Raw genomic sequence first — 27,104 nt, forward strand, 5'->3', positions numbered from 1 at the left:
GAACATGATTAGAATGCAGCACGTTGACATGGGGAGCACCCAGTGTTGTGTCACCTCTTCTTGTGTCCCATGTCAATGCTGTGTTTCTCATTATGTTCTCAAGAGATTGAGACTTGTTGTCATCTGTGGGTGCTTACAAGAAAGCCAGTGTTTCTTACCTTTTATGATTGTAAAGACTTAAAGAATATGTAAAGAAATGTATGTGCACAGTGCACGCTAATCATAAGAAGCCTGCCTGACATAATTGCATAATGTAAAAATAGAATTTCGTCCAATTCAGGTGCACTGCTGCTGGCTGAGGATGTGCCTCTAGACATGCACCAGTTTCCTGGCCTGCTGTCACGGATTGCACTTCAGCCTGTACAGTCATCACTGGTTGAAAGCACTACCCTAAGGTTGGTACTGTCTTGAAGACTTTTCTCGAAATACACTGTCCATTGTCTACATCTGCTCTTTTTCTTCGTACTCCTCAGGGTCCAGCTGTCTTTGCGGCATGGTTGCCTGGAGGCACGGCTTCCCTGCCTTGCAAAGAGTGACACAGTCAAATCTCTGCGGCTGGGCTCTCTGCTAGAGCAGATGCTGTGCTCCCTGAGAGCTTACCTACTGCACTCTTCTTGCAACACCATCAGTTTTTACAAGGAGGTGATGCACATCATTTATTGTTTCATTTATGGCATAGGCTCATTACTTGGGGCTATGAGCGTATTTAGAATGGCACTTCGGGTGAACCATGTATTCGATCATGCTGAGGTACTGTGCAGAGATTTGCTTTCATTTCATTTTTCTCGAAATTAACCATTCAGCATAATAAAAAAAGTGAACAGAAACAAGCAAAACAAAATGAATTGAACGGATTTAACAGTGGTCTGGGTGGTCAATAGAAACACTGGTGCCCCAAGTAGAATTGCAGCTGAATGGCTGCAGAAAATTAAGTTAAAAAGGTACCTCACAAGTGCCAAAGTGGCAGTTTGTGTGAAAAAGAGAAGGAGGGCATTAATAGCATGACCAGCGTTATTCTTTATCATTGGCATCGGACAGGCCACAACCTGTCTGTTTCAGTGAGTGGAATGTAGACCGTTCGCGTTTTTCTTATTTTCCAGGCTCGGCTGGTGCAGCAGCACCTTGAACGCTTCTGGCTGTCTAGCACAAACACAGACACTTCTCCTGGCAGCCGCGCCTCAAGAGTTTCAATGGTTGCACAACACTGGAGCTGGCTCTGCAAGCACCTCTTGCGTCTTCTCTCTTTCGAGAAGGGCCTGGCAGACCCCTGTGGAAGGGAGCAAGTCAGGGAGACGATAACCCGCTGCTGTCAAGAACTCTCCGGTGTTGTGGCCAGCATGAATCATGCACTCATCACTGAGCTTCCACCTTTGCACAAGGTCAGGAAGCATGTGGTGAAGCGGCTTGGCCAGCCTCGTACGCTGGACAGCGAAGTGGCTGCCAGTGCACACGAGAGGGCTTCAAGGTGAGTACTGGAAGGCCTGTCCTCTCTCTCTCTCTGCGGGAAACAGCAGCAGTCAGTTTGCATGGGCAGCGACGCTCACGAAGACTGTGAAGTAACCAACGGGGAAGACGAGTGCGAAAGCGAGCGCTTCCAATTGCACACCCCCCCCCCCCCCACCCCCCCCCACCCCCCCCACCCACACCTGCTGCCCTGCACTACGGGTGGCATTGCCCAGGCCGCGGCGAACACTGCAGGTATCCCGTTGGCCCGCGAACTCTTTGTAGGCCATCTCGATGGCAACGGAGAGTGTGCCCTTGTCTCGAATGGCAACAATGAAGAATAAATAGCCAGGCCTACCCAAGCCAGTCCCTCCGATTAACTCCACCAGCGCCCACTGACTCCATTTTAATCTGCCTTTCAGCGCAGCGGAGAATGGGTTGGTTATGACAGCGATGCTAGCTCGTGTATATATAAGGCTGCAATAACGAAATTTCAGTTCAAAAACAATCTCCACAATATTGTTGGCATCTATTTTCATCTGAAGACTCTAACCTTTGGGCTGCACAAAGTCCGAAATGTCGGTTGTGAAAATGTACATGTTCCTATGAGATGTGCGACGGTTCCTCAGTGAAGTCCGAAATATTATGCAACTTCGAAAGATCGGTCTGCTACTGTATTGCCTCTTAAATGGCTCTGAAGCCTCGGAAGATGGCGATATGTTCACGAAAACCTTTGATTTTCACATCGAATCAAATTTGCATTAAATTCATAGCTGTGTTGTATTCCTGAACATGCGGTACTTCTACAGGGTGTAAACTAAATAGGAAAAGTGATAACATAAAATGTGCTATCTGAAAATAAATAATTATCACATAAAGGGATGATAAGAGCAGGATTGAAGGTATTTATGAGTGGTTTCTTTTTATACGCCAGCACCATGTGTTTAATAAGTAGCCAATTAATTATCAGACAGCATTCTCAGAGCAATGCCATCATTAACAACTGATATAGTAAAGACACTGATATAGTAAAGATTTTTGCTGGCCCCAGTGGCTATAGAGGAGTAATACCCTGTTGGCCATATTCTAAATGTGTGCATTTTTTATTACAGGCTCACTCGTTTTGCCTGGGGCACCCTGTGTGGGAAAGAGGCAGTCGGCAGGACACCTGTGCCCCTTCACAAGGCACTGCACACTCTTGAAGTGCTGGAGACATCCATGCTGGATTTCCATCATGGGCACCTTGAGAAAGGTTTGCGTTTTACAGACAAACCTTCTTTTGTAATGAAATATTTCAAGTGGAATTTAATTAGTGACATTTTGGCTACTTCTGCTTTTTCCATTTTGCAGTGTATATTTAGCTGTGTGCCTCAAGGAACGGAGGGTTATGCCTTGGGATTGGTGTTTTAACTGAGCTATCAGCCACATAGGACAGCATTGCGTCCAGTAGGAATATGTATGTTTTATAGCGCCCAGCCCCATCTTGTGTTCTGAATTTCTTTTTATTAGGCATATGCAATAAGTGATTTTTTTATTCGAAGTGAATTTGATCAACAGTAATTTTATTTGAATAATTTCGAAGCAAATATTTTGAATATTTCTAGCACACAAGAAAGGTTGAAACGGCACAATAGGCCTTTTAAAAAATGATGTTTTTTGAACACACAAGGCCATTACATGAAAAAGAGAGATAATTCATTGAACCTTGTCATACTCATTGAAGCTGTGTCGACATTCTCCAAAAATGGCCATCGGAAATTGAGGAGTTGACCTACATGCTGAGCCGACATATTTGTGGGGTTTTAGGCTTAACTACAAGACCCCCGAGAGCTAGTCTAGGTATAAATTGCGATTGCGTTACTGCACAGCTAATCATTTTAAGCGACGACTCCATGAACACCTGCCAGGTATACACACTGCGCACCTACCGCCACCCCGTGTCGGGCGTCGGAAAGAGGCACCCGTCATGTGCCTCATGCTAGCTTTTCCTCTCGTGCTTCTGCCTTCGTGCTTGATTCACAAATTTCAAGTGGAGAAGAACGGCTGCTGTGCCTGCAGTCTGCTCAAACTCGGTCTGCAGAAATCAAGAAAACCATGCCTCCTTCAATTTGAGTAATTCAGCATAGTGCGATCTGCGGCCGCTATGGCGATCAGGTTCCATGGGGAGCCACTGCACATGTGCAGATCGCCCTGTACAGGTTTTCAGGCGCTGGCCAGCTGTTTGCATGCCTGTCCTGTCAGGACCAGTCAGTGTGTGCGCACTAGTGGCGCACAGAAGCAGATTGCGCTATTCTAAATCTCTCCACTGATGCATGCGCGCCGTGCCAGTTACCAAATAGCCCCACAATATGTTCTGTTAAGGAGAAATATAACATGAGGACTTGTTGACTGATAACTGTGTTCAACTGTTTACCAGCCTTTGCACCCATATTTAAATGGTCTTTAGGTGTAGCAGAATACTGCGTTTTTATATTGGTTGGCAACAAATTTTGGCACTAATGCTTACAATGAAATGAAAACATGACATTTGTAATCGTTTAATTTTTCCTTAGTGCAAGGGTTCTGAAACACATTATCACCAGTGATCCTCACAGGCTTTCTAAAAGTGCTAAGGAGCCACTGGGTCTTTGCCCTTGCCCCCTTTGTGCCAAGTGCTAACTCAAAAAAGAAGCCTGACACTTTTCAGAAGTTAGACTACAAGCACCTTGGAGTGCAGTAAAAGCTCATTAATTCGAACTTCAAGTGACTAAAGAAAATGTGCTATTAATCCGAAAGTTTTTATTTATTTATTTAAAATACTGTTGGCCCTTTTGGGCTGTTACAGAGTGAGACTAAGACAAATAAAACATGAACACAAAGGAACAATTTCAAAGATAAATAATGTACTGGCTGGGATGCAGTAGGATATACAATCCGAGGAATGACAAAAAACACCTATCAGCAGATTACAACATATGCTCAGACAGCAAGTTAGACATCATGGGCTTCCAACTTTTTCACAAAATTTTCTGTTGATGTGGGGTCTGCGAATAATTTTGAATGCAGGTTATTCCAGTCAATTGTTTCAATTAGCAGACGATTCTGACAAAACGAACAAAAACCGCTTGCATCTATTTGATGAAAGACTGGGCAATGGTTGCTTGCTTTTGAGATGAGAACGACGTGACAATGCCTTTTTTTAGTCGTGGAGCTTCATCGTTACTGTCGCACACCTCACAAGTGGCAGCATCACGTGTAAGGAGGTGTCACTGTACAAAATGCAAATGGAACGTGATTCACACGCAGTATAGGCGCACTGAAGAAAAGACGGACCACTTTGACAGAAACTTTCAGTTGTGCCGAAGCAGCAAGAAATAAAAAAAATGGGTTTAGAAAAGACTAGCAATCGGTGCCTGAATGGCACACAGCTGGGCTTAGCTGGCTGATGCGGACTGACATGAAGCTTAGAAAAGCAAAACCGAAACCAAGCGATGTGACGGTCTCTTGACCTGATAAGTGAACATTGTTACCTTTTTTTTGCTTGTTTTGTTAGCTTGTTTTTTGCCTTTCCATGTGATTTCTTGCTGCTAGTGTTCTGTTTGCATTTGGTATTATTGCTCACTTTGTGATCTGTTTCTGTAATCCACTCCTGCTTGGGCCTAACGGCCTGCAGTATGTCATAAATAAAAATAAAATAAACAAAGAGATGAGGCGTCAGCATGCCTGTCGTTGCATGCACCTTCCATACTGCAGAGTTATTCGTGCACCTTAGAGTTGCATGAATAACTGCACGATGAAATTCTGGTTTGAGTAGGGTCATTTGGACGATCACTTGCCGCGCTGGGCATACCTGGCCATGGTCTCCCTTTGGCAGCCCATTCGAATTAACCCTTTAACTGCCAATTTAAATCCAGAAAAACAAAGCAATCTTTGGCAGTTTTTGATGAAAAAACTGCTGTTGATTTTAAAGGAGTTAGACACCTGATTTTGGTGGCATGTTTTCTTCTCTACAATGATGCAGAAGACATTAGTTTGCATGAATCACGGCGTGGTATTCGTCTTTGACTGCTAAACAATTTATAATCAAATTTTCCTGTCATGCTGTTTCGGTTTCAACAGCCGAAGGATCGCTGTGACAACATGTTCTTATAGGTCACGTGAGAGATAAAAAAACTGCAATGCAATCACTGCTTCTACATTCGTTGTCATTCCATCTCTTAAAGCAGGCTGGTTTTGTTATTGCAGTGAATTATAACGAAGCAGTGATTATGTTGTTTTTCATGCCTTATGTTACCTATAAGCACACATTGACGTCACAGTCATCGTTCAGCTGCCGAAACCGAAACCAAAACTGCATGAGAAAGAAATTCGATTATAAATTATTTAGTGGTCATAGGAGAATACCACAGAGTAATCCATGTATAAAATGCCTTACGCATCATTGCAAAGAAGGAAACATGCACGCAAAAGTTAGGTGTTTATACTCCTTTAAAATGCGCTAAAGGTGCAAAACGCTTTTCATGGACAACTAGTGTCGAAAATTTCAACCAGAGCAATTGCTGACCGTAACTCGTCTTTGGCGGTGGGAGCAATACAACATTGGGCTAGACAAGTGTGACTCGTTTTTAGCAATTTTGGTACTATCTCCCAAGACTAGTACAGCTCAGGATTGGTGGCTAAAGGTTCAACTGGTGTGAGACCAGTAGCGCCCGAATCAGCTAGCCCATGTCACCGTAGACTTACATGGGCTTTGGCCAGGACCACTACAGCAGTTTGAATTATCTGGATTTCTGAATTAACGAGCTCTTATTATTACATTAATGAACAAACTTCGCTGGAACAAAGATGTTGACACCTTGTGCTCCTATTTATTCTGTAATCTTTGTTTTCTGAGACATGAACTACAAGCCCCATCTAACTTAAGACATTTATTGTATACCATCACAATTAGACGGTAATTTTAGAATGCATGCATTGTCTGGGATCGTTATTAACTAACGTTAACATGCTAGAAAGGACAACAAGCTGTTTAGTTCATATACTCTACGTACCGCATTACTGACTCGCCCGCAAGTATAATGATTCAGCAGTATCTACCATCCCCTAAAAATTAGCGCAAAATCTAAAGGCTGAAATTTTCCTTTTTTACTGAAAAATAACAAGTTAATTCATAAGAAAGGAGACACCAAGGACTTAAAAAATTACAGACATATCAGCTTACTGTCCTTTGCCTACACGGTATTTATTAAGGTAATCGCTAATAGAATCAGGGCAACCGTAGACTTTAATCAACCTAATGATCAGGCAGGCTTCCGTAAAGGGTATTCAACAGTAGATCATATTCACACTATCAATCAGGTGCCTGAGGATACATGGGACAAGGGTGGGCATAAAAGATGCGTAAAAGGTTCCTGCTCTGAGGAGTCTCTTACAATTAGTTGATGAGGGCAGAGAACTTGGAGCTGGACAGGGTGGGTGCGTAAAGGGCCGCCTCTGATTCTCTTAATTTCCTTTCCAGGGCTGAGTGCTTTAGACTGCCTGGAATCTGCTCTTGCCCCGAAGCAAGAAGACTCTGAGGAGGACGCACCAGATAAGCCAGTTAATGTGCTGGCCCCGGTTCCTGCTCTGAGGAGTCTCTTACAATTAGTTGATGAGGGCAGAGAACTTGGAGCTGGACAGGGTGGGTGCGAAAGCACTGCTGTCCTTACATCACCAACACTTCGACACCCGCTGCATGCTGTCGCCGTCGCACTGTCTCTCAAGGATCACTCCCAGGTGCTTGCTTTCAAGCGTTGCATCTCTGTGCAACATTTTTATTAAAAATATGGCTCTTTTGGCCTGCTGTTGGCCAGCACAACGTTATGCTTGTAAGTGTAACTTGCGGTAAATATTACCTCAGGGTCAGATCAGTTTTTTTTTATTTGTTAGTTGGATACAGCTTGAAAGATCTTATCAAAAACTTAAAACATTTAAAAACATATGCCTATGTTTATGAAACCTAGGCAGACTATATAACTGATGCACCTGCTGCCACAAAAAAAGTGCATGAAGACATTTATTTGAGATGTGTGTTCAAAACGTAAGAATGCATGTGAGAGTCCCGTATGCTCTGATGTCACAGTAAACTGTTTGCCCATGTGTAGCTAGTAGGCATGATAACAAACCTTTGTATTTAGCTTTCTCAAATTCTGACCAACATGTGTGTCTGTGTGCGTGTGCTTTGGAGGCTGTACTTATTCGCTGCTCCCAGTTCTTTTGTGGGTGTGCCTGATTCAGTGTGTTCTTGTCTGATGATGTTGAAGTCTTGCAGTGTGTTGTTTCTCTGGAAGGGGACAAAACAGTTGCACACAACAAGGACCATGCTATCTTTAGGCTCAAATGAATTGAAAGGCTGTAATATTTCATGACGGAATGGACATTTCTTTTTTTTTTTTTTTGCACAATAGTATTTTCTGCTCATTAGGTTATAGGCAAACCTTTAAAATGCAGTAGTGCTATTTTGTGCCGGTGCAGTTATGTGCACACAGGAAAAGAACAGAGTGGAGTATAGGAATAATAAGAATGATTAGATATCTGTATGGTGAGTTGGCCAAAAAGTAATTTTCAACACTGGGTGCAATACCTGTAACGCACTCTGTTTGATTATTTATGTTTATCGGCCACTATAGAGCCTGTGGTCTCCAGTGAGTATGACTAATTCAGAAGTATCCCGTTTAGCTATTGTGATGTATTGGCGGCTGTTGTGCACATGTGACGAGTCTCTCGAGTGAAAACTTCCTCCATCAAATCTCTGAAGATCGTGTCTGAGAAACAAGCGTGGCCATTGTGATGTGCAGGGTGAGGTGGCGGCCTGGTGGACAGAGCATCTGTGTTCCCTGTGGGATGCACCACGTGTGCTCGAGCAGACATTGATGCACAGTGCACAAGGCAGCAGCGCAGGATGCCTGCAGGCAAGAGTATTATGCTTTTATTTCATTAAAAAAAAGCCAGCTCGGTAAGATTGCCAGTGGGCGGAAGAGTGAGGAAGTGATGTGACTGTAATAGACTGTGAACTTAATGATTCAGGCAAAAGACTGTTTAGAAGGCAACAATCACAGTAACCAGCAAGCATGTCTAGCTGCTGGAGCCACAGTGCAGATCAGTCGAGTGTCATGGCCATATCAACAGAGGGTTGTCAGAACAGCAGATTAGGAAAGATGACTTAATATGGGCACCTTTCATGTGATGCAGATATGTGTCTGTAGCTCAACTGCTCAGTTTAGCTGTGATAAGTACAATGCTGCAGCAAAATGGTATGTGAGTTATGGTTTGGGAGGCAACTTCAAAAGCTTGCTGCTGTGATGGCAGCATACAAATAGTATTTTCAAATCAGGAATGTAAAACCTAGCCAACATGGGGCAATTATTTATCAAAGCATAGGTCACACAGTGTCAGTGGTTGTTTACGGTCATGGCAAACATTTGTGTAATGAGTCATAGAAAGTTGCTCAATTGGAGCTGAAGTTGATGTCTTTGCTGCTTCAGTCCATTGCCTATTGGTCTGGCACATGCAGTCATATCTATTAAAGGTGAGAAAATGAGCTGTGATATTTCATGCTTGCGTCCTGAATTCTAGCACACTGAACCTTGTTCTTGTATCTTGATCCAGGGTCATGAGGTGTACCTGAGCCCTATTGTAACAGCTGCATGCTGCCTGATAGCTGAGACAGCCACAACATCCCAGCTTGCTTTAGGCGCTCGCAAAGACAAGTGCTCTGAGCTGCAGTTGCTGACAGTTCTGCTGAGCCAGCTGACTGGACCGGCATCATTCTGGTAAGCATCATCGGATGGAGTGAAGAAAACATGTCATGACATATTCCAAGTGAACAGGAGTGTTAACTAATGCTTGTTTGCCACTTGCAAAATGACACTCTTATTTTTCGGTGATTTCTGCTGTATTGTTGTGTAAGGTGTAAGTGCATGTTCTCCATTCTTGCCTTGAAACAACATAGAAACTACTTGTGCTTTGCAGTGCTCTAAGAGCCATACTCAGTCTCACAAGTCATTTGCAGCATTGTGAAGGCTGCAGGGATCTCAGCCAAGCAGAGCAGCTTGCACTGCAAAGCGTGTTCCTCCGTGTTCCTTGCCTCGTGACTGGTGGTCCTATTACTGGGAAGGAAAAAGCACCAGTGTTCAGCGGTTTCGCACGGGAGACTGCCAGCTCAGCGGACACGATGTTTACGAATGGCGGTGCACCACTTCACAGCAGGCCTCCGCAGTGCTGTGTTTGTGCAGACTTTCTCTGCTGATTTAACCCGTGAAATTAATTGCTTGCTGCACTTGCAAGACACCATCCTGAACTATTGTTTAAATTACTGAAATAATTGTTTGAAGAATAGTCACACCACTGCTCGAATATTTGAGGGACTATTTGCCGTCTTCCTTGGCCCTAATTGGAGAAGAGAGCTGTACCTTTCGCAGTGCTACAAACGAGTTACGAGATGAAGTATAGGTCGCTTGTAGTACACATTTTTATTTGCTGATTTTTTATATGCTCATTATATACTACAGTCTCATGAGACCAATATATACAGAACAAGTTTGTGAATGTGTGTAATGATTTCCCTCCAGGTTGAATTACTCTAATGCCTTGGCCAAGTGGTTTTCCATGCTGGCTTCTGCAGTACCTGGCTTCCCAGTGACATTTGCCAATAAGGACTGGTGGGATGCCCTTGAACTTCCTGAAGAAGTGAGGTCACTCGTTAAGGATGCTGCTTTGCAATTACAGCAGCTGAACTTGAATGATGGTGAGTTAATGTATGTGAATGTCGAAGCTTTGCCATTAATTTTCATTTTTAAATTCAATAAGAGCAAGAACAGTAGGCACCTTTGCACTAATTTCTGGTTATTTTGAAGCTGCTGTAGTTTAAGCTTGCATGATTTATCTCAGTTTTGCACTCAAATTTAGCATTTGGTGGGTAGTACTTGTTCTGGCACTCTTTGATGTTAGCAGGAACACTGAAGTAGTTCACACTAACTTCTAGCTCGTGATAACTCACCATGAAGAACTCACATGTGCTTAGTTATGTACAAGAAATTTATATATATACCAAAACGCTACCCAAAAATACATTCCAGTTTTACTTCTGCATATGGGAAAAAGTCCCCTACAGTTAATCTCAGGTATACCGAACCTGGATATGTCACAGTCAGATGATCTCTTTGAAAATCTCATGCTGTTAGAGCTCCCATGCTCCAGAACATACTATATATCGAACAGGGTGCCACACCTCTGCAAGTAGCGCATCTCCTGATAGCACTCCCACGATGCCGCCGCGGTTGCTCAGTGGTTATGGTGCTTGGCTGCTGACCTGAAAGATGCGGGTTCGATCCCGGCCGCAGTGGTCGAATTTCGATGGAGGCGAAATTTAGAGGCCTGTGTACTGCAAGATGTCAGTGCACGTTAAAAGAACCCCAGGTGGTCGAAATTTCCGGAGCCCTTCACTACGCCGCCCCTCATAGCCTGAGTTGCTTTGAGACGTAAAACCCCAATAAAAAAAAAAAAAGCACTCTCACGATCACTTTTTTGTGTGCGGAGGGAGGTCGCTTGTGCAACCTTGGATACCTGCTAGTGGTGCTAGCGCTGGGAAACCAAGTTAGGAGGTGAAGGTGGGGTAACTTTGAGGGTAGCTTTCAGTTTTGTACACATTTTCCGCACGCCACTGTTGTCATTTGAGAAAGACAGTATTCAGTGCAAACCTTGTCATGCAGTGAAGCCAACCTAACTGTCCAAAGCTCAGCGGCGACCCTCTCTAGATGTGCTTTGCTGCCGAAGGCATTACGGAAACCAACTGTGCATTACTTTTAATGAGAGATTATGCTATATATAGTGCACTGATAACAATATTGGACCTCTTACTATGGGCAGGGGCTGGTTCTAAAGCACCGTCCACTGCCTTTGAGGTGTTTGAGGGTGTTTGAGGTTGTCTATAAAATGCTGGCATTATGTAGAGTGCAAGCCATCGAGCGTTCATGCCGCGTACAAGACCTCAAAAGCGTGCTGATAATTCCGCACCTAGCAATGACCTGCGTTGCTACGCTTTTGCTCGAATCCGTGCTCATTACGTCAGCAGCGAACTGCTAGCATTGGTTCGCACGTGTCAGCAGCCGGCAGCGGGGGCGAGTGTGAGGGGCTGGCGGGGGAGCGCCGACATTTCAGCATGCAAAAAGTCATGAGAGGAGAGGGAAAGGTGCGAAGATGTGGAAATTCAAATTTTGACTACAGATAACTCGGCTTGTATAAAGCGCATCTAAAAAATTCTTGTTGGAGGATAGTTGTGAAGCGGCGTCCTTTAGCATCCTAGGTACATCGCAACTTTGTTGGGGCCCCCTTTCACAGCCCCTTTAAATGTGCAGCGGGATAGGCTTAGTGACGCCTAATGAGCTGTGATCTGTTGGCATGCCAGCACCTGGCACATTGCTGCAGGAAGTGTGTCAGTAGCTTGGATGCAGTGCATTCTTAATTCTAGGTTACAGATAAGCTTATGTATTGCCATTTTTGATATATCAAGCTATTTCATGATCCTCTTTGAGTTTTATATATATCATGGACCGCTGTATTCCATTTGCTGCCGTGGCAACCTCGCAGCAGTGAACATGGGCGGGGCTAAGAGCTGGCGGTTGCATTGAGGGGGAAAAAAAGGGTGATTGGAGTTTTGAAGTCATTAATCAAAACTCACCCAGATCGCTTTGCAGCCCATGAATGTCTCAGATGATGTACTGAAAGTACTACGATTGTTTACTGTTTACATTCATTATACCACATTGGCATCCTCCTCTGCTATCATCTGTAGTTGTCAAAGAGCTGAACAAAATGTGTTAATCAAAAGCATTTTGCTTGAATCATGAAAACAATATTGTTACAGGGTGGTAAGTCAAGGAACAGGATGAAATGATGACTGGTGCAACTTAATTTTAATGGCTATGGGCCTAGCGCGAGCTCTCCATCCCGCGCCACTGCCTGCTTCTTTGTCGTCTTCTTCATAACGTTTCCCGATGCCACTGGGAGATCGTCCCGATTAATTACTTTAATTATGAAAGGTGAGGTGACTGTAAGCATGATCAGAAAGGATAGAAGAAAATGAAAAGCTTGCCACCGGGATGACTGAAATGATCTGATGAACGGTTGACCCCGGAGCTTCAGGTCCAGTGGTCGGTCGGCCAGAGCCGAAGGCCAAGGTTTATGGGTGCACCGGACAGCTTGGGGGTGTGCCGTCTTCGTTTTTGTCGTTGGTTCAATAAGCATTGGGTTATGGCACATCCGCTCCTGGTCTTGTGGTCTGGGCTGGGGATGTGGCGAGGGGGAAAGCGGCTGGCCAGTTCTGGTCAAGTTCAACTGGGGTTTAGGCGGGCGGCGGAGTCCAGATGCCCTCAGCTGACGACTAAGGCAAGCTGAAGGCATCAATGCTCCACAGACCAGGGTGATAATGTTACCTTGCACGTCACACCAAATATTATGAGACAGCAAGCCAAAGAATAGAACGAAATTATAGATGACATATGAGTTTAATGGGTACGGGCCTAGTGCAAGCGCTCCGTCACGCCCCACTGCCCACTTCTTTGTCAACTTCTCCTTAACAATATTCCATATCAAACCAGCATACTGTGTAGGGCAATTTCCCGACATACAGGGGCTTTAGGTCGTGAGTGGGTGCATGGTACTCTTCAGTGCAAAGGAGGCGGTCCCAAACCGCATTTTTCAGGCTTAAAACCTGCTGTGTACTAAGTGTGTTTTTTAACGTGCGTGACAGCGTTAAGGCTCTCATTGTACAGAAAATCCAGCATCGGTGGCGGCATTGTGAGTGATGAATAGGGTGGCATAGGGTGGCCCAGGAGGCCACCCCTTGGAGAAGCAGCCTAGGTGGGCTACCTCGGTCATGTGACCTTGCAGCGTCTTAACAATCTACCCACCAGTTGGTGAGCAAACTAACCACCCTGGCAGGTGCCAGTTAAAACAATCATTTATTGCAAGATGCAAGCAACCTGCGGTGCATAAGGCTCACCACTGGGAGCACCTGCCATTGCAGGGCTGTGACGCATGCCTTAATTGCTGCATCATTGTGCAAGAAGTGGTATGAAGACTCCCAGGGACATATGAATGTAAAGTTGAGAATGACAAATTTCGCATATATATGGGCATTAACTCATTAACGCTATCGCGTCATACCCTTCAGGCGGAGCTTGTGTGTCCCCTGCTTTTTTATTGCTGCTTTCTTTTTCTCACTTTACGTTTTATTTTTTGGGACCTTCACGTTTGCTCTCAGACTCCTGTGGCAAAGACTGGCTGTGGTCCCTTGGACTGGCTGCAGCTCGGGTGGGTCTGTGTGTACTGCAACTGCTTGTTCCGTGGGACCCTGTTGACCCAGTGTACAAGGCAGCTCTGAAGCTGGCGCATGCTGAGCAAGAGGTCAGTGAAGACAGCTTCATCTTGCACAAGGCTTTTTTGGTTGGTTACTACAGCGGAGTAGCTCATTAGGTGGACCTCTTAATGGTTTAGCCAAGTTCTTTCTGTGAGAATGCTGGCAATGGCTGAACTTGACGTTCCTTTTGCTTTGCCTTCAGTTTGTTTATTTTGCCTGCAGTTCAGTAGAATCCAGAATGCATCGCTTTGGAAAATTGAAAGATGCATAAGGTATAACTTATCATTTGTTTTTGTTTATATCTATAGTAGTGATAAGGGTGCTAGATTTTTTTTGCATAAATAGGTTTATTTTGTTGCAGGCTATAGTTAAGGGGGGGACACGGCTCTCTGAGACGAAAAAAATCAATTTTTTGAAATTTACTTTTTCGAAACCTACAGATAATAATCTTTAAATTCACCAGGTTTCCAGTCCCATGGTTCAGTATTTTGAGCGCACGATCAACTTATAACATCCCTGTGAGCTGAATTCTACACAAAAAACACTCGACGTGTAGCTCCTTTTCCATGTGCGCGATCACAGCCATCTTGGTCTCGTTGAAAAGAGCGGCTTTTCTTCTTCAATTTCCCGCCACAAATGGCTCCGACCGTTCGCTGGTGACTTCGAAATACGCGCACAAAGAAAAGCCCCAACGCGCGGCCCTATTCGTCGAGCTAGCGCACGTGACCAAAAAGCACGCTGTGATTGGCTGCGCGAGGCTCCCGTCGTCTGCTCCACTCCGCAGGTAGCGTCATCTCTTCGTTCTTTGCGACAAGTGTACAATGATGTCCGATTGGACGGGAAAGTTCGCCACGAGACACAAGTTCAGCAGAAGAAAGAAGCGATTTCTCTATAACTTCCAGAAGCGTGCCATTCCTTCAGAGGACATTGAGAACAGTCCGCCGCCGCCGGCAAGGAACTCCGGATCAGTAGCCGAGCGCCCTAACCACTGAGCTACCGCGGCAGGTGCACGACTTATAGTGAATTAACTTTTTTGCAAATCGTAACTAGCTTTTCGGGAGCCGAGAAGATGACTCTAACTTCAGCACGCTTACCAATCTTTTTCAGCCTGTGTGCGAAACTGTGAATGTAGGGAACCACGGTGATCTGTCTTATTTTTCCTCGTTAATGGGATTAGCCGGTTTTTCTTTTTCAATCAAACTTCAAAGGATGGATTCCGATATAGAGACAAGCAGTTGTTTGGGATACCCAGCTCTCAAGAGACGTTGGGTTTGGTGGTTGAAACTGTTTTGCATTGAATGAAAGCAAGACTTACTTAGAGCACTGGTGAAGCATGACTTACCTACGGCACATTTTACCAGTTTTGAGTGACACGAAGTGTAAGTAAGCAATGGCTTATCGCCTTGATTTTGTAAGAAAATCTTGTCATTCCAGGTGGTAAAAGTAGATACTAAATACAGTTTTAGCTCAAAAAACCCTCCTATGGAGAGGCCCGCCTCCTTTTGGAACGCAACGATGCCGTGCTTGTCAATACATTCCTCGATACATGAAAAATGTTCGTCATGCGGCGGTGAGTAGCAAAGGTCTTTTACATCAAAAGAGCTGGCTTAGAGTCCTTTGCTCTCGTGCTTTTCCAAAAACTGGATTACGTCCTGCGAATTTTTCACCTGATACGGGGCATCTAAGAACAGAGAGTTTAAAATCTTAAGAAATACTGCAACAGTCTCTTGCCATGTACTGATCTCAGAAACTATTACACGAAATGGAACATCAGGCTTGTGGGTTTTTGCACTAAAAAACAACTGTAAACTGAGTCCTTTGGTTTTTTTCTATTGATTTTGTTAATGCTTCCATACTAAGCCGTTTGTTGTTTGGTGGCCACCTATTTATTTCCTCGCTCCAAGCAATAAAATTTCAGTTGCAAGTCAGCTCCCGTCTGTGCGTCTTCCTTCTGTCCGTGTCCAAGTTCGTGTGATTCTTCAGGAAAATTGGAAGGAGAGCCACGCATGCCAGAAAAACGCCACTAAGATGGCCAGTGAAATGGAAGTTGAAGCCGCCCTCATTCTTTTCCAGAGGTCACTACAATGACATAACCTGAGGTACACCACCCTACTCTCAGATGGTGACAGCCATGCTTTCCTTGAGCGGCAGGAAGCCAAAGTATATGGGTACATTTCGGTGGAAAAAGCAGACTGTACCAACCATGTACAGAAACGGATGGGCACAAGCTTGCGGAACCTCATCCCAAAGCATAAAGGACCTGGATTTTCTAGCCTTGGCGGTAAAGGCAAACTGACCGCTGACCTAGCTGCAAAGCTAACACGGTACTATGGCTGGGCCCTGAAGACTCACAAGGGTGATGTGCAGGGAATGAAGAAAGCAGTGAGGGAGACTTATCATCACACATCGTCAAATTACCTGGTGTCAGACCACAGCCATTGTCCACCAGGATCGAGCTCATGGTGCCACCAAAATGCAGAAAGCGCTAAGGGCGAGACAGCTCCTAAGCAGTGCTACAATCTGCCTCTATACGTTTATGAGGCCCTGTTGCCCATTTATGAGTGCCTTTCCGATGAGAGACTTCTTGAGCGGTGCCAAAGGGGCAGTACTCAGAACAGCAGTGAGTCCCTTCACTCCTTGATATGGGCATTGGCTCCGAAGGAAAAGCATGCCTCACTGTTCACTGTACAAGGTGCAGTGGCTGAGGCTGTAATGAAATTAAATGCTGGCTTTGAGAGGACATCCGCAGCAATGCTGAAAGAGGTGCACCTCAACCCTGGAGCACTGAGCACGAAGCGCATGGCGGAGAAAGAAAGACCACCGCTAAGCGGGGGCATCTGCAAAGAAGCGCAAGACCACGTTGGACATGCAGCATGCTTTCAAAAAGCGCCATTTGGGAGGCCGTAGTGAGACTGACTACATTCCTGGTGGCTTTTAGTTACATAGGATGTAAAATATAGCACTATTTTTTCCTGAATTTTCGATTAAAAGTGAATTTGTTACTTTCTATAATTTTCTCAAAATGCCCATTTTTGACTTCTTTCTAATCTGTGGACACGATATCTCGGCCTTGTGGAATATAGCTAAGAGTGAAGAGCACACAATGTTAGGAGCAAATTTTGGAATTTGGGTTTTAAAATTTAGCAGTTCTGCTTTATATCAGACAATAGGGTGGGTACCCACGTGTTGAACAGTGAACTTTGGATTGCTCTAGCATCACTAATATTTGTTACATCAAAAAAGTACTTCTAACATTGTATTCCCCCATGCTTTCTAGTACGTAGCCATATGTTAATATCAATTTCTGTAGTGCAGTTACTTTTTCATTGTTTCTGCAAATTATGAATAATTAATTTCATATATCTTCGTAAGTAATTGACCTATTGAAAAACAAATTAGATATTTGAAATCAGTGCAAGAAACTGAATAAGACTGGCAAATTTAATCAAATCTGGCTAGAAAATAAAAAGACAGCTTTAAGAGCCATGTCCCCCCTTAATTGTTGTATATCCTTCAAGCTACCCAATTTTTAGAAGGAAGGTCCACATGTCAAGGAAACAGTTCTCTTAGCCTATTGCACTGTGTAAAAAATAAATGCCATTTGTCTCAAAAAGTTTCAAATCCAGCAAATATCAATACAAGATTGTTTACAGGCTTAGGTGCACTTGATTTATGTCTGAAATCGCAGTACTGCATGTCAGATGCTTAGTTTCTTTTATTTTCTCATTGTTATTTACAGCTGTCGCACCTAGCAGCAGAGTTTCACTTAAGAAACTGGACCCACATGGCGCGCATGGGGAAGCATCTAGAGCAGGAAAGACATCCTGCACTGATGCTAGAGAGATGCCGCCAGCAGGAGCTTGAGGCACAAATGGAGCAGCTGGCCTCTAGGAAAGCCCACAGGGCCCCAAACTCGAGAGTAAGTTCTTGGCGGACCACTGACTTTCGTCACATTCAGCCAAGTTAAGTGGCTCGCAGGCCTCTGTCACAATGTTCAACTAACTGCGTCCTTGGCAAACTGCACCCATGCTGTAATTGGGAATTTTCCGAGCTCATTGCTCTTTCATAGTCTCTGTCATGCCAGACACACAGTGGAATTTCGTTAATTTTAACGACTTGGACTGTTTTCAGCCAATGCTGTCTCTAAATAGCTTTCTTATCAGAGAGGGTATTTTTTAGTTACCTGAGGTTTCTGCTTTACAGTTGTAAAAAGGAAAGTGGTTGTTCGTATGGCCTCTGTCTGAACAAAGTTTAGGGACTTCAGGACAGTGCAGTTAACTGCACATGAAGATTGCCATTGAGGTTTTATTGATGGTTTATTGTACTAGCTCACATGCTGGTAACAGCAATTCACTCAGTTGATGTGGCCTATCCTGGTGTGGGTGATCTTCACGTGAATTAAAAAGAAAAGAATTGTGATACGCCATACCAGTACTTTAATATTTCTGGTTTCATTACCAAAAGTGTTCCCTTTCTCCTCATGCAATCATTAGTTTGAGCTTGACGCTACTTCATTGCCTTTCTCAACGCAGTACGAAGAGGTTGCCCAGCAAATGCGTCAGTGTGCTCGTTCTCTGGCAAGTGCCGAGAGAGTGAATTCCGTGCTGGAGGGCCTCTGTTCTGCCTGGAGGGACGCAAAGGATGCATCTGCTGACATCTGGCCGTGGCTGAAAACACTGGAGTCCTTGTGTAGTCAGCTGCGCCAGGAGCACTCCTCCTTCCGAGACCTGTGCTACCCATTTCTCTCCGGTCTAGTGCAGGTCTGGCCAAGCTGAGCTTTTCTGCTGTCGATCCTCCTTACAACAAATCCTGGTATAGGAAGTGATTAGATACAGAACGCTATATTCAAAATGCTGTATTTAAAGGGTGCTTTACTCCTATCGCAAAACCAAGACCATTGGATAATCCGGGCATTTTTTCTGGTTTTCTGATTCTGGAGTTTAATTTGCGCTGCTAGTGCGGAGATGCTGGCATTGTAGGAATAATTAGACAGAATGAAGCGTGTCGCGCGATTCTGAACCGGCTCGAGGGCGTTAGTAAGATTATTGTAGTGCGGGTCAGAAAAAGCATTAGCATACTCCAGCTTCGGTCGCACAAAAGTTTGAAAAGCAAGCTGTTTAATAGAAGGTGGAGCGAGCGAAAGGTTACGACGTAAATAGCCTAACGCATGATTTGCAGAGTTTATTATGTGGTTAACATGACAAGTCCAAGTTAGGTCGGGGGAAATATGCACACCGAGATATTTGAAAGTTTCAGATGTTGCAGTCTGCATGTTATTGATAGTATAATTGGGCTCAACATAATTACGACGATGATGAATAGACATTAACACAGTTCTAGAAACATTTAACGACATCAGCCAAGATTTACACAGTCCTGAATGTGAGTAAGGTCAGTTTGTAATGCCAAATGGTCGACAGTGTTAGTAATTGCTCGGTAAATGACACAATCATCAGCAAAGAGTTGGATGTTAGAAGAAATATTGCAAGGTAGGTCATTAATATATATTAAGAATAGGAGCGGCCCAAGTGCGGTTCCTTGCGGTACACCTGACAACACCGGTGTTACAGACGAGGGGTGTGAGTTGGCATATACGAATTGCTGGCGTTTAGTTAAAAACCCTCGAATCCAGTTTAGAACTCATGGATGAAGATTAAGACATGATAACTTTAACATTAGACGACCATGGGGGACCTTATCGAACACTTTTTCGAAGTCTAAAAATGATGCGTCAGTCAGGATGTTGCTATCTAGGTTTAAATGTAAGTCATGCAAGAAAAGAGCAAGTTGATTGTCACAGGAATGATTTTTGCGAAAACCGTGCTGACTTGGGTGAAAAAAACTGACGGATGTTAGGAAGTTAGCAATATGCGAGTATAATACATGTTCCATTATTTTACAAGAGATGCTTGTTATGGAAATGGGGGCGGTAGTTACTCGGTGATGATCGGCTTCAGTTCTTGAAGACTGGGATGACCTTGCCCACCTGCCAGTCATGTGGAAGTGAACCGGTGTTGATTGATTCCTGGAATATAAGTGATAAGAAAAGGCTACACGTATGTTTAGTATCTTTCAGCACTTTCGCGTTTATACCGTCCACACCAGTGGATGACGAGTTTTTCAGTGATTCAATTATTTGACAATGCCGATTGGATCAAATGTGATGTTTTGCATGAGAGGGTGCGTAAAGTATGGCGGATAAAGAAAACTGTCATGTAGTTCATTAGTAAAAACCGAACTAAATGTTGCGTTTAGACAATTTGCAACCTCAGTGCTAGGAATCGGAGTTTAAGAACTATTATTAAGTGGGATCTCATTACGCTGATCTTACAAAATCTGCAATCGTGTTCTTATTTATCGCTCTGTATGGTTGTCGCGCATCACGCTTACTTTGCTTATTTTTGTATCGCGTGTAAAGGGTTTAACCTTTACCAGCGTTTTATGGTTAGGGCATACTATCACTTTGGTTTGTAGTTTTTCTGTGGTCCTTTGAGGTATGCCTTAAGAATGTTTCACTGTATTTCAGTCAACTAATAGTCAGCCATGTAATTATGCGTAGCCTTCAAATGCTCAGTGACTTTTCAAGTTTGCATTTCCTACCACTGTTGAACTTAAGCCAGTTTGAATTCAATTTGAGCTCAAATTTTATTGCAGTCGAGCCCACTTATAAAGCCGGCAGTTATAACGAACGCTCAATTACTAAGAACGAGAGTGGTGCTACCATAAAAATATGTATTAGGGCAATGAAATTGCATCTCTCAGATACAACGAGCAAGTTTGGCCACACAACTCGGTTACAGCAAACTAGTAACCGCTGTAAATTCAGACCCGGGACCGAAAACCCCCGTTTCTTGCAGATTCGGAGTGTGACTAGCGCCTCCAAGCCTCTATGACAATCCCTTCCGCACTTTCTAAAGAAACAATGCAAGCCCCCAAAGGCGAAAATTGATACGGCATGTATCGAACGGCGAAAAAATGCTTTTCCAAATGCAGCCGTCAAAAACGTATGTTTTTATAGGCGGCCCCTAGCGCTTGAGAAAAGTGTAGTAGTAAGCTTTGCGTGACGGTCGTGGGCCCGACCATGGATGGCAGTAGCCGGGGGCTGCCATGTGTCATCTGGAAGACTCGCAAGGCTCAGTTCTTTGGAAGCTACGTTTTGGTGCGCTACCGACATGACACGAATGCCTGCACGATGCGCGACGTTTTTTTTATTACACGAGTGTGCCACTAGGTATAAGTTTAGAGGAGGTATCGGGATGAACGGCGACTTGTTCGTGGAATGACTTATATAAAATGGGAAGGTCGTGTTCGTGCTCTATAACCATGTGGCGCACCACTCCTTCACTGAATGCAGCGACCACGCTTTTTTGCCATGAACGCCACGAGCCAGTCCTGCCATTTGTCATCTGCATTATTCACGTGCTCGATGTGACAGATCGGCGCCGCTTCACCAGCGCATACTGACAGCAATTGACTGACCAGGTGTCGATGTCCTAGTTCGGGTAACTCTCTTCCCTACTGTGGAGCAAGTTCGCATGAATGGAGCGGACTGTGGTGTGCATCAAGAATTGCTTCCGTAAGGCAGAGTTTATGAACCCAAGAAGGACAGAAGACTCTGTAGTTATCGGACTCATTTGGATTTGTGTCAAGACTTCGTCGATGCGCAGCTAGCCCGACCTGATGTCTCCTGGGATACATTGCTGGTGCAGATGATGACACTGACATTGGAGAGTCATATGCTGGCGCAAATATTAGTAGGCGAAATACGAACGCTCTCCTGTTGCCAAAAATGTGATGAAAACGATGAAGAGGAGGCCAACCCACCACCAGATGCTGCGGAGGCTTCCGCCGCCATTAGTTATATGGCATCCCTAAAGCTGCTTATAGGCAACAACACTATCAGCGAGGGGCACGTGTTTACTCTTGAGAGCTTGGAAAGCTTGGAAAGCTTCTTAATATGCTCTTGTTTGAATAAATAGATGCGCATGACAGTCTTAAACTGTATGACTTTGTGTTTTTGGCTCTAACATGGAAAGTCCACTTATTAAGAACCTCGGATACAACGAATGATAAATGCGTGATTGCTACGTTCGTTATAAGTGGGCTTGACTGTATTTGTATGTTCGTACTATCTCCAAAGTGACCAGGAGGAAGGTATGCAAAGGCAGTGAAATGTTGTTGGAAAATTCTTGTTATTGTGTTAACTCTTGCATGTTAGCAGCGAGTAGTGAAATGTGGGTTCATGTTTGAATGCACTTGAAGCTGTGTTCCCTGTGAGCATTTTGTAGTTTGTGCAGTTGTGCAAAACTGTGAAATCTCTTCAAAATCATGGAAGAATTCAATCTTACAAATGTGTGTCAAAAGAAAAACAAATTCTGCGTTTTGTGTCATTTTTAACTGTTTTTTTTTTTTTTTGATCAGTTGATATAGGTCTGATTGTTGTGGGGTGAGGGTGGTGCCTGAGCTAATCTACAGTAGAACCTCGGTTATACGAATCTCACGGGTCGCGAAAAAATTCCTATCATCTGAAATTTTTATCATCCAAACGAACAAAATTCATGTCCAGAAGCATAGAAAATGCATGCACGGAGATCTGTTTATGGATGACAGGATTTATTCGCGGCCGTGCGGTCACGCCACTCACTGTGCGTACTGCATGATTAGTGACTGCGATTTCAGCGATGTCGGGTCTGCATACCGCCGCTCACTGCTCGCGGTGTGTGCCGCGCGATCAGCAATCGCGATTTCGGCGATGTGAGGGCCGCGCACCTCCGCTCACTTCTCGTGGTGCTAATCGAGCGATTAGCGATCGCGATTTCGGCAATGTGTGGGCCCCGCTTAGTGCTCGAGGGTGTGATCGCGGCTCGCGTGTTCATATTATCCGATGTGGCGCGGGAGAGAGTTCGGAACATCCGGAATTCCGCACGTTGTGCGCAGTGCACTCCGGCCGAAAAATTTTACGAATATGTATCATTGCGAAATTCGTGTCAAGCGTGTTCGTATCACCGAGATTCTACTATAGTACCTTATATTATGGCCTCTTAATAGCTGAGGCTCCCACTTGAAAAATTACTGCGGTTAAATTTGAATTAGTCACATACTTAGCGGGCCCTCATCTAGATGTAAAAAAATCAAGGCCTTGGTAGCAACTCCAGTGTATTGCTGCTGCATAGCCTGGATGCTCAGGACTTGCAATAATTGTGCCCTTAAATGCTACCATTTGTCTACTTTCAGCTGATACATGGCGTTCGGATGCTTGCTGTGCTGTCAGCCTCTAAGTGCCAGGCTTCGAGCGTGAGTACGGGTGTTGTGTGTGCCCTTTCACTGGTTGGCACATTTAGCGCACACATTGCTAATGATGCACTCTACTTTCAGGGTCCTACGCAGGGTTTACATCTTCTGGAGCAGGCACTGGCCTTTCCAGCTGCCCTGCCACCTCATCGCTTGTCTGAGCTACTTTCAAACCAGCAGCTGCTGGCCATTCTCAGAGGCAAAGGCGAGCAGTTCCTTCTGCTTCGGTCAGCACTCTGCGAGCTGGTCACTGGGCGGCAGTGGGACCATGGTGGTGCAGTGGACTGGCGCAAGGTATGTTGTGCTCATGGACCTGGTTGCACTACTGCAGCCCAGTGATGGCGTAAGGCTAAATGTGTATTGCATGTGGCATTGGGCTACTTGTAACTGCTGGTCACATGACAGCAGTTGTGGTGTTAGGAGTGTGTGATGACAGGCGTTTCCTACAACAGGCCTATACTCCGTTTCGTACACCAGGTGCAATGCTATCATGGGCAGCATTCTTGTTTACGCTGCCTACATCCGTGATCAAAAAAGTAGTGCGTTCTTTGTGATGAGCAAAAAGAGTCAGCAGAGATGCAGGGACACTTAAGATAGCTTACATGTGGGAAGGCATAAGTTCGCCCGCTCACTTTGTGAATGCAGTCGCCTTGCACTCCGTGGCTCTACATAGCTGCTGCTGCACCCCTTCTGATTTGCGTGCTAACTTCGTGAAGGCAGTCGCCGCCCTTCCGTGGCCCTGTACTCCTCCTTAAGGGCATGACGCGATAAACAGGTTAATGCCCATATATTCAGAATGGGTCTTTCTCTACTTCTTTTATGGGTACCATCGAGTCTCAGCAGTACACATGCACGCACATGCACGCACGAGTTTTCGCTCAATGGGGCAAGTAAGGTTTGCATCTTAATATTAAATGCTTTGCCTGCATGCTTATGGCACGTTGTATTTGTCGTGAGCTTGATTAAATGCACTCTTATTGCTGACGACATGCTGTCGTTTTCTTGTACCTTAGACCACTCGGCAACAAAACAAGCATGGGATAACATGCCTTCCTTCATTTTTTCATGCGAGCTACTTCCGTACCTTCCACAACATTGCACTGATGTATGAAATGGAGTAAAGTTTTGGCCAGTACCATTTGAGGTGCTGTGTACCTTGTAGTTGCAAGAATACACACAGGAGGACCCTAGCTTGAGGACAGCATGGAGAAGGAACAGCAGTACTGATTGCCACTGTCAAACCACTGCAGTGTTGAGTGAGGGTGCACATGCATGGTGATACCCTTATGATACTTCCATGGTTGTCTGAGAGTAGTGGCGCCTATGCTGCTTGCTTACTTCTCCTTCTACACTGCATTGCTTTGGAAGTAATGCAAACATTTATGAGGAGGCATCATGGAAAATTTGTGCTTAGTAGCTCTAGAAAGCATGTTGCGTACCTAGTTGCTTTTATGTATTCCACATTTACAGATTAGGCCAGGAAACAAGGAACGCAGAGGACTTGTTTTGTAAGACAAATACCCCTGTCACACGGACATTTCCGAATGGCATTTGAGCCTAGGGCATTTAAGATTCTCAATCATGATTGAACTCAAAGGACTTGTGGTGCAACTACTCAGCAAACTTGGTCGCCGTCAAGAACTTTCATTATCTCACACCGAGCATTTCTGCACCACCATCACCACAATATTTTTCTGGCATGCAAATGATTCGCCCACAAGGACAGCTCCAGCATTTTTCTACCTCTGCTGGTTTTGCTGAAAATTTCGTGTGTTCTTCGCAGTCTTCTCCTTAAAACAAGTTTTGTTGTTTTGGATGACTAGCAGTAGCACTCTTAAATTTTCGAGCAAGTAGATGGTGGGTGTTTTTCTATCACTAGCAAAATTATTGTGCTTGCTGCAGTGCTTTATGGCCAGCCTGTTTTGTATAAACTGAAAAGTATGGGTGTGCGAATATTCAAAATTTTGAATACTAATTGAATATGCTTAGTAGTCAGTTCATATTCGTATTAAAAAAATTGGTATTTGTGAATTTCCGAGTATTCGAAAATTTGAGAATATGCGCCTGCCACGCCACACGACTTTCATAAATCCAACCATGACAGTACTGCAATATCTGGACAAATCATCCAATGGTCAAGTTTATAGTGCCAGGAAAACAATACAAATGCATCCTGCTTGCTTTCTTCTCCGGTGTTTATCGCACTAACTGATCGCAGCCAGACTTCGTTGGATTTGACTTCATGTGAAATTCCGTTAGTGGGCTTTCCCTCATTCAACACTCTATGTGAACAAGGTAGTCAACCAACCACTTTGAACAACCACAACGAGAAAACGTGCTATTTTTTATTTGAGCCTTCCATGTTTATGTGTTACATACTGTGGGGTTGAATTGAGGAGATAAGTACGTTCTCCCCACTCAATCGCGGCTGACACGATTCAAAGCCGCCCGGACCCCACCCCGTGATCGCGTACGCTACCGAGCGCTCGCCGACCACGGCGGGCCTTGCTCTGAGGGAACAAAGGAACGACACATTGGCTGACACAAACATGCATTTATTGCTACAGCAACAATAACGCCAGCTAGCAACAAGGTACGCTAGTGAATCAAGGTCGTCCGACTCACCAGCAAGGTTCCGAGCGAATGTTCGCCCGCGCCAGGACAAGGGATATATACTCCGAAGGCCGGACGACATCAGGAGACATCAGCTTTGTGGGGTGATGCTACGCCGCTCACTGCACAAAGCAGCTTCTGAGCGGTCGGCGCCCACCGTATCGGACGGTGTCGGAGTGCCCGGTGCCGAGCTGCAATACCAGCGAGCTCGTAGCGGCACCCGTGGCCCCAGGCCACCCGGCTCCCGGAGCCGCGACTTCCAGAGTCGAAAAAGAGACAGTAGAAAAAATATATACAGAAACTCGGACCACCCACGCGGCTTCCGTACTCACTCGCTTCGGGCTCGGCGACTCCGCGGGCGCTAGGCCTCGCGCTCCCTCAGTGCGGACCAAGTGATTCTCGCGAAGAAACTCCAGGGGAAAATGTGCTGAGCATGTCGAAAAGTTCGAACATGCTGCAGCGCAATACACCTCGCAGTCAAGAAAGCATGCAGCAGGTCCTAGCGACCAAAATTCACTCTAGGCCTAGCACTTGTCAAGTCCGGACAAAGAGCGTTCCTCGAACCGAACCGACAGTCGTCCAATGTTCCAAGAGCGGTTGAATTGGGGATATAAGTATGTTCTCCCCACTCAATCGCGGCTGACACGGTTCAAAGTTGCCCGGACCCCACCCCATGATCGTGTACGCTACCAAGCACTCTCCGACCACGGCGGGCCTTGCGCTAAGGGAACAAAGGAACGACACATTGGCTGACACAAACAGGCATTTATTGCTACAGCAACAATAACGCCAGCTATCAACAAGGTACGCTAATGAATCAAGGTCGTCCGACTCACCAGCAAGGTTCCGAGCGAATGTTCGCCCGCGCTAGGGCAAGGGATGTATATTTCGAAGGCCGAACAGGACGAGTGCGGGAGCCTGTCTCCCCGTCGCTTCCTCGCCCCGCCGGCGAAGAGCGGAGCCGCGAGCAACACATCCGCTCGCGCCGACGATCCCGGCCGAAGCGCCCCATGCCCCCTCTCCCGCGCGCGGGCTTTGGCAGTCTCCCGCGCAGCGATGCTGGCGCCCTCTCTTGCCAGTTAATGTAGCTGACAAGGGAATGCGTTCATCCTCAAGGTGAGACTGCCGCTGCACGGTGCCTCGCAGGAAAGCAAACACAGGGGGTTGCAGGGCAAGTCCCCACAACGCCCACACTCCTGGCATTTGCCCTTTCGCCTTCAAAGTCCCCTAGCATGAGCTCCACTTTCTCAGGTCTGTTATAATATGTGAGAAAGCCCACTTTGGAACTTTGCATGAGGCTCCCGAAACAGCGAGTGAAGGTGTAATGGCAGGTCAAGCTCATGTGTAAAAATCCTGCACATTGCAAGGTTCATTGTAACCC

At 45.2% G+C, this 27,104-nt stretch overlaps 1 protein-coding gene across 1 annotated transcript in view; it reads left to right on the forward strand.

The window, feature by feature from the left end:
- The window catches only part of LOC144098391 (midasin), a 215,597-nt gene that overhangs the window by 126,799 nt on the left and 61,694 nt on the right, over positions 1 to 27,104 (forward strand). Inside the window, exons 38-50 of the mRNA XM_077630990.1 lie at positions 281 to 395; positions 474 to 642; positions 1,101 to 1,465; positions 2,556 to 2,695; positions 6,941 to 7,197; positions 8,259 to 8,372; positions 9,070 to 9,233; positions 10,032 to 10,207; positions 13,724 to 13,866; positions 17,559 to 17,738; positions 18,352 to 18,579; positions 23,054 to 23,113; positions 23,195 to 23,404. Coding sequence (XP_077487116.1) covers positions 281 to 395; positions 474 to 642; positions 1,101 to 1,465; positions 2,556 to 2,695; positions 6,941 to 7,197; positions 8,259 to 8,372; positions 9,070 to 9,233; positions 10,032 to 10,207; positions 13,724 to 13,866; positions 17,559 to 17,738; positions 18,352 to 18,579; positions 23,054 to 23,113; positions 23,195 to 23,404 — 2,321 coding nt within the window. The remainder of the gene's footprint in view (positions 1 to 280; positions 396 to 473; positions 643 to 1,100; positions 1,466 to 2,555; positions 2,696 to 6,940; positions 7,198 to 8,258; positions 8,373 to 9,069; positions 9,234 to 10,031; positions 10,208 to 13,723; positions 13,867 to 17,558; positions 17,739 to 18,351; positions 18,580 to 23,053; positions 23,114 to 23,194; positions 23,405 to 27,104) is intronic.

This window comes from Amblyomma americanum, chromosome 7 (genome assembly GCF_052857255.1).
Source record: "Amblyomma americanum isolate KBUSLIRL-KWMA chromosome 7, ASM5285725v1, whole genome shotgun sequence".
Classification (NCBI taxonomy): Eukaryota; Metazoa; Arthropoda; class Arachnida; order Ixodida; family Ixodidae; genus Amblyomma; species Amblyomma americanum.